The sequence below is a fragment of the Neopelma chrysocephalum genome, unplaced genomic scaffold (genome assembly GCF_003984885.1).
Source record: "Neopelma chrysocephalum unplaced genomic scaffold, ASM398488v2 Primary Assembly neopelma1_97116, whole genome shotgun sequence".
Taxonomy (NCBI): domain Eukaryota; kingdom Metazoa; phylum Chordata; class Aves; order Passeriformes; family Pipridae; genus Neopelma; species Neopelma chrysocephalum.
Genome location: NW_020925758.1, coordinates 1,835,434 through 1,849,140, shown reverse-complemented (window position 1 = coordinate 1,849,140; position 13,707 = coordinate 1,835,434). Strand labels below are relative to the sequence as shown.

General features: G+C 43.9%; 1 protein-coding gene across 1 annotated transcript in view; it reads left to right on the top strand.

The window, feature by feature from the left end:
* LOXHD1 (lipoxygenase homology domains 1) overlaps window positions 1-13,707 on the top strand; it is a 149,898-nt gene that overhangs the window by 104,921 nt on the left and 31,270 nt on the right. The window contains 3 exon segments of the mRNA XM_027671658.1: window positions 4,417-4,602; window positions 8,251-8,378; window positions 12,602-12,719. Of these exon segments, the coding sequence (XP_027527459.1) occupies window positions 4,417-4,602; window positions 8,251-8,378; window positions 12,602-12,719 (432 nt within the window).

The window sequence follows — 13,707 nt, the reverse complement described above, 5'->3', positions numbered from 1 at the left end:
CAGTGAGAAACACATCTTGTATAATTTTCAAGCTAAACATGAAAATTGTTTTCACAGCTTGGAGGACCCAGGCTTAGAGAAGAGAATTAATCATCATTTGTTAGTAACGTGCACAAATAGATTTTGGTACAGGAACCATTTTTTCTGCAATGGCTCAGGGAGGCACAATTTGCATAGACTCTCCATTACTGAGCTTAAACTTCACATGAATATTCCAGAGTGTTTGCGTACATCATTCTTGCTTCATATGGCAGTTCCATCTCCTGAAAGCTTGCTCCAGCCCCTCAGGGGCTGAAACCCGCAGCATCTGAGGGCTTCAGGAGCCTATTTAATTTCATTTTTACCCCATGCCCTCTGTGGAAGTAAACCTACCAGCTGATGTGTGTGCTTGTATATTTGGAGTGAGACAAGCGAAAAAAAAAAATGCAAAGAGAGAAATCCTAACTCAGAAATTAGAAAATCTTTGCAGTTGTATGACCTGTTGTAGCAGGTGAGAGACTGAGTCACTCACATTACCTTCCATTCAAGAAATGAATTCTGACACCTTGAGGAGTGTCCCAGTTAGATTTGAGTTTATTATCAAGCCATTTTCCTAATGCACTCCAAGTGCCTGGTTATTATGAGCATAAGTGGCACTTTCTTTGTAGCCCATCTCGAGGTCAAACTTTGACAGTGAATCAAGTGTATAAATCCTTGTCTTCCAGACTGTGTGCATGTGGAAACAGCCATGGGCTGGGACAGAGAGGGAGGAAAAAGACAGTATCACCCCTCGGTGTCAGAGACACAGGAAGAGCAGGCTGAAGAAAGAAATAGAAAACGGTGTTGGAAGACAGTGAGTAGGGTGAGGAAGGGGTAGAGAACAGAAGAAAGTAGGAGCAGACACCGTGAAATAGGCAGAGACAAGGCAAAAATTAATTTGAAAAGGAATACAAATGGGAAAGAAGACAAAAGGTTGCAAATCAAATGTAGAGGGCTCGAAAAAGAAATAGCATATATATCTTTCAAGCTGGGTGGTGCTCTCCTGCGCTCTTTCACCCCTCTCCTCAGTGATCTCACCAGTCTGCTGCCTCACCCCTTGGTCACTTCTCCCTTTTGGTTTGTAACCCCCCAGCTCATGGCTGGAGGAGCCCTCTGCTCGTGGCCTTCTGCCTTCCCTCACGCAGTGCCCTCCGCTCGGGAGGTTTCTTCTTGTTGATCCACGTCCCAGCGATGACATCGATGTGCCAGTCTGCCGTGGTTGCCATGGAATCAGTCCGCATTTTCCTTGTAGAAAATTGCAGTGTTCAGGGACATTGCAGAAAATTGCTAGTTATCTGCTTGGGAGAAGTGAGGAACAGTTCGTTCTTAGATTTGGCATTTGTCTGTTTCTGTGGAAGGTGAAAAGTTCCGAGTACGAGTTACCATGTGAAAATAGGATAGTGTGAAGATTAAGTTTCCAGGAGCGCTCTGTATAACCCAGGCAGCAGACTGTACAATTTAGCAGGATCTCAGGATTTGCAGCGTGATGCCACTTCTAGTTTGGTATTATTCTCCTGCTGCAAATACACTCCAGTGAAAGCAGAAACAGCAGAACGTGAAGTAATTTGAAAGGGGCCCATTTATACCTGTCTTGTGAGCCTACAGACGTAATATTTACTACTGGTGTGCTTTAATAGACATCCTGACATTAAAATAAATAACACAAGTTATTTGGTGTAGGCTCTTTATACTGTGTTTTCAAAACAAGTTTTAATGTTTCTTCTCCTAATGAAAGAAAGTTTCTCAGTTCCTGGACTGTTATCACTGCAGAGAGATACAGGTATATCCAGAAAAGCCATGTATTGGTTTGCTTTTATAAACCTCTTCTGGTTCAGGGCCTTTCTCCATCACAAACACAGAGTAAAATCAAGGACATACAAGTGTTTCAAGTGCAAGTCCAGTCCCTCGGTGACTAGGCACTTGACCCTCAAGTCTCTCTAGAATTGCCTGGACTTGTCAGAATAAGTAGAAAATCCATTTTGGTTTTCTTCTTTTCCTTCTTTCCTTCCACAGAAAAATTCTCTCACATTTTGCCTCTGCCATTGTGTTCAGTTTCTGTGTGATTGTGAGCTGCTGAGTACAAACTGTGCATCTTAGTGATGTGAAGTACTCAGCAGTCCCTGTGAATTACTCAACAGTCTCTCAAGGACAGTAGGAACAAATTACAAAGGTTTTCAAACAGCCCAGGGATCTACCTACCTTTGAAATTCTGCCATTCTAGTTTAGTTCCAACATCTCATCCCCAACAACTTGTTGTGATATTGGTGTGCACGTCCAGGCTACACTGCTGGTGTGGCTATGGCTGGGGATCACTCACTCTATTGGCAAGGTCTGTCTAAAGATTTGTCTGGAGCTGAAAGACAAATCCTGGTGCTCTTCTCTAAAAGTCCAGCCATACGTAAGACTTGACACTGGCTGAATTTATCCCAGAATTTACGACATTGTTCTTGAGGTTCCTGGAAATCTGCTTGAGCACACGTTCTCCCAGGCAGCTGGAGGCAAAGGATGTTTTGTTCTGGCCAGTCACTGATACCAAAAAAAGTTAAAGGTTTCTGTGGAAATCTGGTACCTAACAATGTCTTGGAATGATGCTTTACTCAGAGACGCTGTGGCTGCCCCATCCCTGGAAGTGTTCAAGGCCAGGTTGGACGGGGCTTGGAGCAACCTGGGATAGTAGAAGGTGTCCCTGCCTATGGCAGGGGGTGGAAATGGATGATCCTTAAGGTCCCTTCCAAACCAAACCATTCTGGGGATCTGGGATTTGGGCGGTGTGTAATGAATCCAAAAGACCATCAAACTTTAATTGGCTCGTTGGGATTCTCCCTCCAGCTGCTTTGCCCCTGCTTCACTGCAGAACTGTTGCCCTGAACTTTCTACACTGCCTCATCCATGCCATCCTGCAACCCATCTCTAGAGGCTGCATGCAGACTCTCAGAGGGGCTTTGGGTTTGGAGAAGCCCAGCCAAGAGAGGGAATGGGAAGACAAGTGTTATATTCCCATTCACCTCACACCCCAAGAATTGGAGGATTAATGCATCCATTGTAGACTTGAATTTCCCTAGTGGTTAGCTCTAATTTTCTGCAGCTGCACAGACATTAGTATAGCAATAATACTCCTAATAGCAGTGATGGCTGAGACAGTCAGATAAAAAAGATCAATTGTTTTTTTGGGAAAAAAAAGATACCACAGACATATCACCCCAGATGAATCTATTATTAAAAATTACTTTCTGAGCCACCTTAAATATCCTAATAATTTAAAAACAAAAGCCACCAAGAACTAAGAACCTCATTTTCCTAGTAATGACACAAACAGCACTTGCTCTGAAAATAATGAAGTGCAGGTAGGTCTTTTATTCAACTTTTTATGTGCAGTTAGCTCACTGGAATGACTGTCTGACTGAGGTTTGTACATCAGCCAGGATACATTACTTCTAAGTCTGCCCTGGGATGAATTGTGCACCTTCTTTAAGAGGGACATGCAAGTTCTCAGAGAAATTTGCACTTTTGCTGCTGACATACTGTAGGAACACTGCTTGTTGCTCTTCATGGCCCTTGCCAGATTCAGCTCCAGGTGGGCTTCGGCTTTCCTAAACTCACCCCTGCACACTCGTGTAGCATCTCTGTATTTCTCCAGGTCCTCTGCCCCCGCTGCCACCTCTGGTATTCTTCCTTTTTCCACCTAAATTTTGTCAGGAGCTCGTTGCTCATCCGTGCAGTCTTGTGGCCACTCTGGTGTGACTTCCTGCTCTCCAGGATGGATCATCCTTGCGCTCGGAGGAGGTGGTCCTGGAAAACCAACCAGCTACAGATGTAAGCTCCATCTGCTGTCTCCTGTACAAACATGGAGCTTTTGCAGTCTAAGCAGATAGGAAGCAGAGAAACAGCCTCATACATATAGTTGACTTATATGTGGATTTGTGAGGGAAGGAGAGTTTGAATAACACATGTGGGTGTTCGCTGAGCATGGCAACCTCCCAGTATCTGAAGGGGACTATCTGGAAGCCAGAGAGGAGACTTTTCATCAGGAACTGTAGTGACAGGACAAGAAGTAATGGTTACAAATTGAAAGAGGGGACATTTATGTTAGATATTAGGAAGAAATTTTTTACTGTGAGTGTGTGTGAGGCCCTGGCACAGGTTGCCCAGGGAGGCTGTGGATGTCCCATCCCTGGCAGTGTTCAAAACCAGGTTGGATAAGACCTCGAGCAACCTGGTCTAGTGGGAAGTGTCCCTGCACATGGCAGGAGGTGTTGGGACTAGATGATCTTTGAGGTCCCTTCCAACCTTGAACATCCTATGATTCTGTGATTCCACTGTGGAAGTGGTTTGCGTGATGGTGTCGTGGACTCTTAGTCCTCCTTTAACCAGGAGGTGTTTTCCCTCTGACTCCCACAGGTGGGGCACGATGGTGCCACCCCCGAGAGCTGCTGGCTGATGGAAGAGCTCAACATCGTGGTGCCCACCAAAGGCGTCATGTACAACTTTGTGGCTAAGTGCTGGCTGGCCAGAGACAAAGGTGATGGGCTCACCTCACGAATCCTCAACATCCTGGATGCAGAATGCATCAACATTGGCATCAAGGTAGGCACCAGGCTCACCTTGTGTCTTTAGCTGCTGCAGGGGCCTCTGCTGACACAGGTTGTGTGTCAGCAGCTCTCACACTTTGACTTCTGCAAGTGGCTTGAGCTTTTTCTTTGGTTTCCTTTCCCATGTTGTTTTTCTTTTTAGCAAAATCTTTAGGCGTGGTTTGGAATCATTACTGTTTAGAGCCCTGTTTATTAAGGCTGGAGGGATGCAGCTGTGGCATAGATGGGAGGGCAGATCAGGTAGGACATAGTTCAGCAGGATGTCCTCATTTTGCCATCACACCTGGAGCACCCACTGCATCACCCAGCACCCATAGGTGGGAGCAGCTGCAAGGTGAGGAAATACTTCTAACTCATCAGATTAGAGTAGTGGAAATGTTTAATTATATATTTATATATATATTTTATATATATGTATGTGTGTCTGTGTATAAAATATATATTTATATATTTTATTATTTAATTATATTTAAATTCTATGATAATATTTTAATCTCTGCATAGTGTGGCTACATGTGAGATTTTCTAATAAGGGTGTAGGGAAACTGAATTCAGTCAGAAACTAATAATTATTGGAAGTTGCTGAAACATGGAGACATTTGTAAGCTTGATCTTTGAAAAGAATAACTGATTAAAGTTGAATAAGTAATGAAAAGAAACTCTGTAGTCTTTTCATCCATATATATGAATTTTGAAGTAATATCTGCTATGCCATATTTCAAGCAAGTACAAATTGGAAAGCTGAGCTATGCTGATTTTGGATGTGAGATTTATGACAGAAATAAGAGTCTGGATGAATGTGACAATAATACCGTGTTTAATACCTGTATGGCAATTTAAAATCTCTACAGATGTGCTTCTATTTACAGTCAGCTTACACTTTCATAGTACATTAATTTTTCTTTATGCTGCTCTTGATTCCCAAGCTAAAGATATTCTCCTGAAATCTTTCTTGTTCCCCAGACACCCAAAAACTTGATAACATTTTTAGCATCTATGAACGATTCAACAAATCAATGCAGGTTTCAGTGGTGGAATTGACCTAAGAGAGAATAAAAACCTCCCTCACCCTGAATACCAAGGTTAAATCCAGTCTCGTAAAAATGTCCCATCTGTCGTTTAACCTCCTGGATAAGGTTTCCGGACTCCTGTTGGTGAGCTGATGGCCTGTCTGTACACTGAAGTGGATCTTAATGAAGAGTTATGTTCAATCTTCTTTTAAAAGCACAGTCCTGAATATTTATTTTCATAAGTACGCCAAAAATAGACACACCTAACTACACTTTTTTTTCTATGATGTTGGGCTAGAAACTTCCTGAAAGGTTTGAAGAAAATCCAGGGAGATGCTTGGGATGTGAAATCAGAAGTGAGCGTTTGAGGTTCTGACCAGTCTCCTAGTTGGGGGAATTTGGGGCTGTTCCCTTGTCAATAGCTGCAGTTAGTTTTTAGAGTTCAAAGACAACTAATATGTTTAACATCTTTGGGAAAAATAATAGGTTTTTTGTTTTTCTTGTGCTTGACTCAGGTACCCATTGCAACTTAATTTTCTTCTTGACTTGATATTCCCTCTTTTTTTGCTTTAAACTGAATATGCTTAGAGAAATTACTCAGTGTCTGCTGTAGTCACTAAATGCCTTTAATGCATTGGTAAAAGTTTTTCTTCTCCTTCCTGTAGCAAATATGATGCATTGCTATGATTCAAAATGTGTGTGGGTGAATATGTGATGGACAGGTTACTCAGGATCAAACATGAAAAATAATTTTTCTATTATGTTATGCCTTTGCAGTGTTTATTTATTTATGTGACAGTAGCACTTCAGACCAATAAAACTGGACTAGCAGTTCACTATTTGAAATATGTTTTGTTGGGGCTGTTTCTTGATATTCTTCCACTTCTTAAATCCAGAAGTCTTGTTGCCATAGCTATGATCTTGAAAGCATCTAAATGGCCTAAAAATCTTAATTGCTCTGACAGCCACTGAGACTTTCACATTTTTGACATGTTTATTCTGATTCTTATTATTCCCATGTCAGGAGAAAAGAACAAAATTAGGCTAATAAGGTGAAAATGATACAAAACATCTTTTCACAAATTGGCATGGCTTCAGTGCACGAGATCTGGGAACACTCTGTGTCCAATGCAGCAGTGAGAGAATAAGATGTCTGCATTTTTCTGCCTTAGAGAGTGTTCCAATGTACAGACTTCAAAACTGTTATTCATGTTGGACTAAATGTTGCCCAGATGAACACCGAACACTTGGGGGAAACATTTTGCAGTCAAAAAAAAAAAAAAAGAAAAGAATCAATTGTGCATTTGGGAGATGCTTTGGGGTTTTTTTGGTTTTTGTTTTTTTTTTTAATTGGCAAGATTTTGGTCCACTGCAGGAGTCTGGAGTGCTGGGAGGTTTCCAGGAGGAGATGTCAGTAGCAGTGGGTTGGAGGCCCAGCCACTGACGTGATGGTTGTGACTCCCATGGAGAAGCAGTTCAACAGGTCTTCATCACTGCTGTTGCAATAGGACAAGGGATAATGGTTTTAAACTGAGGGAGCGTCGGCTTAGATTAGATATAAGGAAGAAATTTTTTATGCTGAGGGTGGTGAGACACTGGCACAGTTTTGCTCAGCGAGGTGGTGGATCCCCCATTCCTGAAAACATTCAAGGCCAGGTTGGATGGCACTTGGAGCAACCTGGTCTAGTGGAAGGTGTCCCTGCCCATGGAAGGGGGTTTTAAAGGTCCCTTCCAACCCAATCCATTCGATGATTCTATGGTTCATATGTTTGTCACAATGAATGTGTCTCATTCTGAGTCAGTCTGGGCTGAGAAAATCTGCAGAAAAAGTCACTGACGATGATAAGACCAAGGTCCTGTAAGACCAAGGTTCAATCTCTAACTTTTCCTCTGGGAACCATGGTGTATTCAGAAAACAAGAAGCTGTGTTGTAGCCATTTCTGAAAAAGAAGTAGATTTCCAGCAAAGCCTATCTAGTGTTTTGCCCAGGCTTTTGCATGGTTTAGGGACAGCTGTTCAAATGAGACCTTCTGTCGTGGTTTTAAGCCCAGCAGGAGATGAAACACCATGCAAGTATACTCACTCAGCCCCTCCTTTCTTCCCTCCTCACCCTGGTGGAATGGGAAGGATAATTAAAGTAGAACTCATGTGCTAAGAACAGTCTAATAATTGAAAATAAAGTAAAACGCAACAATAATGGTAAATAATTATAATAAAAAGGGGGAAAGCAAGTGGTGCACAATGCAACTGCTCAGAACCCACTGACCCGTGCCAGACCCCTCTTCCTGAACCCAGATCAGCCTCTCCCAGGTAACTGCCCCCTGTTTATATGCTGGGCATGACATCCTATGGTGTGGAATATTCCTTTGATTAGTTCAGGTCACCTGTCCCAGATAGGGTCCCTCCCAGTTTCTTTTGTGCACCTCCTCCCTGGCAGAGCATGAGACAAGGAAGAAAACCAGTCCTTGACTTGGCATAAACAGCGCTTGGCAAAGAACGCAAAACACCAGAGTGTTATCAGCACAATTCTTATCCCAAATCCAAAACACAGCACTGCAACAGCTACTGAGAAGAAATTAACTCTGCCCTAGTTTGAAAGCAGGAACCTTCTGATTGTTTCCAATCCTCACCAGGTCCTCTACGAAGTCACGGTTGTGACTGGAGACATCGAAAGTGGGGGTACTGACACCAGCATTTTCATGACTGTCTTTGGATCCAATGGGAACACTGAGGAAATGCAGTTGGAAAAAAATGGAGACAGGTATGGTAACTGCCACTTTTGTTGGTTAGAAGTGGAGTGATGACAGATTCTTGTGTCAAGTCAAGAAGAACTTGGGTCTTTGATCATGCTCCCACTGGAACACAAAAATTAACTTCCATTGACTTTATGGATTCAGAAAAGAGCCCTTAGTAAGTGTTTCTGTCAGGTATTTTGCAGATCAGAGAGCAAAAAAAAGAGAGCACTGTGTATCCAGGGAAACCATTATTTGTCCAAGTTTTGTTTAACCTGTTCCTCAGTGGCTTTAGAGATAAGGAGATAAGTGTAAAGTCCTGTATTGTCTCCAAGAGGAACTGTGAACATTTCAGGAAACCACAGGTGAAATTTCTGCAAAACTCATCTTTCGGGGAAAAACAAGGATTTTAATTTAAACATTATTTAATGGGAATTCATGAGTAAGTGCGTAATGAAAGAAATGCAAACCAGCATGCCCACACCTGCCAGCTTGGTCCAGATGCTGTAATGAGGGATGCCAGGACCTAAGCTGGGGGCCCAGCTGAAAAGTGAGCTTTTTACCTCGGGCTCCCTGCCGTGCTAATGCAGCTGCATGGATCTGGGGCTGGACTTGACTTGTCTGCAACCTGTAAGAAAGGAACATGGGATGGCATCTGTCTGCCCAGATGTGGCCAGAGGTGGAAATGGGCTGTGAGCTGCACAGAGTGCTGCACTGCATGCCCTCATTTTACTAAAAAGGTGAAAACTCATATTTCCTTCAGCAGAGGCAGCTAACAGACAAGATAACCCTTGTCTGATTCCAGTGCTTCTGTAAGTCAAAAAAACCCCACATGCTACCAGCCACTGTTTTCCCAGTGCTTTCCTGTTCCTTCCTGGCACCTTCCTTGGTTCAGAAAGCTTTTGCATGCTCAAGAATGAACCATCTTTTAGAGACAGGCTTCATCACTCTTAAATTTAATTGATTGACTACCTCTGATCCTATTCAGCAAAGCATCTACAGACCATCCAGAAGGGTTGGAGCTTTTGGCCACACAGCTGGAGCTCAGCTTGCTGAGGTGGTGCTGGATAATTGAAGATAAGGCTCCTGCATAGAGGTGTTTGCTCAGGGGATGTTTTACTTGCAGCTGTCATAGCACAGTGGGTGTCTGGACAAGCATGTTCAGCTAAGATTGAAACCTTCATGTGTTTAGTCAATAACGAGCACGAACCTTGTTTGCTGTGAAAAAAACCTAAAATGTAGCAGAGGTGCTGCTGACTAAAATCTCAGTGAGAAAAATACAGCTGAGTTGTGTAGAAAACCACAGCTCTTGGCCCTGCTCCCGATCACAGAGGGACATCCCACACGGGGGGCAATGCACCTGGGTTACCACCAAGTCTGGCCACCAGGGACATCCCTCTTCCAAGACCCTGGGCAAGCCCAAACTGGCCTGTCTTCCACTAATTTAATCCAAACAGTCACTTCTAGTAGGTGGGAAAACGGACCACGTCTGTATTTAAAAGTGAAGCAGACTTTTCATCAGGGTATGTCAACCAAAAATCTCTAAAGGAGGCCAAGACATCTTCAACCCTTCAAGAGAGGGGTTGTAGTTTTGCTGCATCTGGCAAAGCAAGTGATATCCCTGAACTATGTGACCTATTAAAAAAATTACTATTTTTTATATGAGTGGGATGAATAATGTCTCATACGAGGATATGAAAATGCAATAAAGGAGAAACGCAAACTCTCTGTGTTATTAGTTGTTTGGGTAGAAGATCTGTGAAAGGTGTTGAAAACTCATTGGGGCTGGATAAAGAAGAAGGAAGTGTAACACACAGCTATTATTATGTTAATATCCCCAGGATACTGTGTTATTCTTTAAGGTGGTACTGGCACATCTCTGCTGCCTGTATCACACCCCCAGCTGTACAGAGCCCTTGTCATCTCTTTAGCATTCTCTGCAGAGGACATTCACGTCCCCAAATTCGCACGCTGTCTGTTTCCACACCACTGCCACCACTCTTCATCCAGCTGTTGACAGCACAGGCTTCCCCGGCTCTTGTTCCACGTGGAAATGTCTCCAGCCTTTGTGCCAGCAGTGCAGGGATAGGTGAGAGCTGCTGCAACCAAATGGTAAAAGGCACTTCAACTTTATTGGAGCCATCCAGTGCCAATCCACTCACAGCAGCTCAGTGCATTATGAAGAACTGTCTGTCTAACCTGCCGCAGATTTAAGGGAATTTTCGCTACATTGCTGTTATTGCCAAAACCCCTGGGCAATAGAAATATTTATAAGGGCAGACATGGGTAGGAAAGCTTAATGAAATCCTTCAGATAAATGGTTCAGTGTCCTGGAAAAGGCATAGCAGCAGTCAGCTTGTCTGGCTACTTCTTCCCTTCTCGATTTTTTTCAGGCTTATGTTCATCTTCATATACATTAGGGATAGAAAAGAGCTCCTGGGTCACCCAGTTTGTCACTTTGGCAATTGCTTCCCTCTAGTACAATGACTTCTTGGAAGTAGCAGGTGAGTATCAGCATTGCAAACTTTAAACAGAGCATTTACTGAAGATAAATAATGGTTTCTTTTGCTAGCTGACATTTTAACTTAGAGTTGCTCAGCCCGGAAAGCGTTAGAGTGAGAGATTTCTATGAAGCTTTGTAGGTAATAGTGATCATAGGATCACGGGATAATTCAGGCTGGAAGGGTTCACACCTTTTTCTTAAGTAGATGTGGAAATCAATCCAGTCCAGGCAGAAAAGTGCATTCTCTTTCTCACAGTGAGACAGGCTGTCTTGGTATCCGATACCACAGAAAGACAAATAACGAGGCGAGTTTTTCAAAGAGCAAACGTAACCCTTAATAACTAAAAATGGACTGGGACCAAAACACCCTGTCCAAATGCCTCTGGGAGTGCAGGGAAAGCAATGCCTGGATGAAAACTGAGAGGCTTGAGCCAATCCCTATTACTAACATCTGCAGCTATGAAGGCTCAGATAATGGTGTGAGGATAATAACATTAATGCTGCAGGGGGTAATCTGAACAGAGGTTTTGGTAAAGAAATGGTTTTTCTCCATATTCTGGCACCGCACAACTATAAGAGGGTGAGTGCATTGCCAGGAGTGAGATATCATCATTATGGATTGTCTCTATTATGGTAGTGCCCACATTTTGCAGAGGTCTTCCCAAACCTCTCGTCAGACTCAGTTAACTCCTTCACAAGGAGAAGTCTGAAGGAGGAATCTCAACAGCACAGTGCTCACGGTGGTGCTTGGTAGAACCCCTGGATTTGGCTGCCCTTCTCCTTAGCAAGGATTAGATTTCCAAGTCCAAGCCCACAACGGCTCTGCCAGAGTATTTTGGGGGCAAACTAGAAGATACACTTGTTCTGAACACAGTAATCCTGAGCCTGAGGCAGCACTTCCACTGAAGCAAGGCTTTCCTCCTAGCGCCAGCGATGCCAAGCGGGAGGGAAGGCACAGTCCTAGCCAATGTAATCTTCTTCAGGAAGCATATGTTAGCTGTTTTTTCCCTTTTCCTGCTTTCTGCTGATTGCTATGGATGAGCAGTTCCTACACATCCTTGTGCCTGTACACAGCAGCCAAGCGCAGGGTAAGGTCTTTCACGCAACGTTACGCAAACCCACCCTGGTTCTTTACCACAATCAGAGACAGCTTGCAAATCCAAACTCCCCAAATGCACAAGATTGGTTTTGTCTCCCCTCTAACACAACTTGTCTGTCCTTACTAAGCTCAGGTGCTGTGCTCTGACTTGCAAAACAGCACTTGGGTGCTGTATTTAGATGAGCTGCAGCCACTGCCTCTCTCCACGGCAAGCACAAAGTTATGTGCTGAGCCTCAGTGAAAGGAGATGAAGCTAAATTTTTTTGCCTTCTAGTTGGAACGGGCCAAGGGCAGGCAAGTGGGCAGCCGCCAGGAGGGAGGCGATGTGCAGAAGCCTGACTGTGAGTCGCTATTGTTCTGGTTACAAACAGAGCGGTAATATATGCTACAGGCTGCCTGGAACGGCTCCAGGTGCCTTGTAGGGGCTTGATTTTTCCAGGGGAGGAGGAATCCCTGTCAAATCTGCACTGAGGTGTCTTGCCAACAGCACAGTAGCTGGTGATTGCAGCACAGGAAAGCTCAAGCCCAATAAAGCACACTCATAAACTTTTAATTTGGGGCTGTTGGCATGGTGAGAGTCGCGGCACGCACAGAGATGCGACGACTCTGTAAAGCAGCAGGAAACCTCCTCCGTCTTTCAATCCCTCCAGGTTCGAGCGAGGCCAGGAGGACAGTTTCATCATGGAGATCGCAGATATTGCACCCCTCAGGAAGATGAGGATCCGGACGGATGGGAAGGGGACTCGCCCGCACTGGTTCCTGGAAAGGGTAACTCGCTCTGCATCGCGCATCTCCCACAGCCGGCTCGTCCTGACACCCCTCAGCCCATAACAAAGAGGAGAAAGGCACCCAGTGACTCGCTTTTATTAATTTCCTACTTTTTTTCTCGTTGGTTTCTCATGGTTTTTTCCCTGCAGGAGTTGAGTCGAGAAAGAGGAGTGCAAAGGCAAAAGCTGTGTTGTAAAGGTTTTTTTATTTGTTTGTTTGTTTGTTTGTTTTGTGGTGGAATCACCATCCCTGGAAGCGTTCAAAAGGCTCGTGGATGTGGCACATGGGGATATGGTTTAGTGCTGGCCTCTGTGTTTCTGGGTTAATGGGTGGACTTAATGACCTTGGACGTCTTTTCCAACCTAAATTATTCTATTATTTTACCACAGACTTTGCTCTTAGATCCCACTCTCCCTTCCTGCAAGAGCCTTGGCTTGTCCCCAGGGCGCTTGGAATATTTTCTGACCCCTAGGATGTGCCCTCAGACCCTGCAGATCTGTGCCATGCTCTCAACTCATGGGAGGGTGGATGTCCCTCTGCCAGGCTGAGAAAGCTAGAGAGAGCCTGGCCTGGGTGGGACATTTCCATATAATCCATCCTTTCAACCAGATCATCCCACCTCTCCCCTTTTTTCTCCTCTAGCACACAGGCAGATTTCTTTTTTTCCTTGTTCATTTATGTAATTTGTCATTTTTATCTTGCATTTTGGATGGAATATGCAAATTGATGGTATTTTTCCCTAGTGTCCCACCTTGCACAACAGTATGGTGCTTGCCTTTATCTTCTCTGCCAAACCACCAGATCACCTGTAAGGATCACCTGTATTTGGGCAGTTAAAAAGCAGCTTGCTTGTTATGGCTCTCTCTAATTATATTTCCAAGATAGAGGGGGAGTGATGTGCTGATTCCACACCATCAGGTTTCATTAAAGGAGAAACAAACACATCTCTGCCATTTTCATTTAGCATGTTTTTTTTCTGGAGTAGATA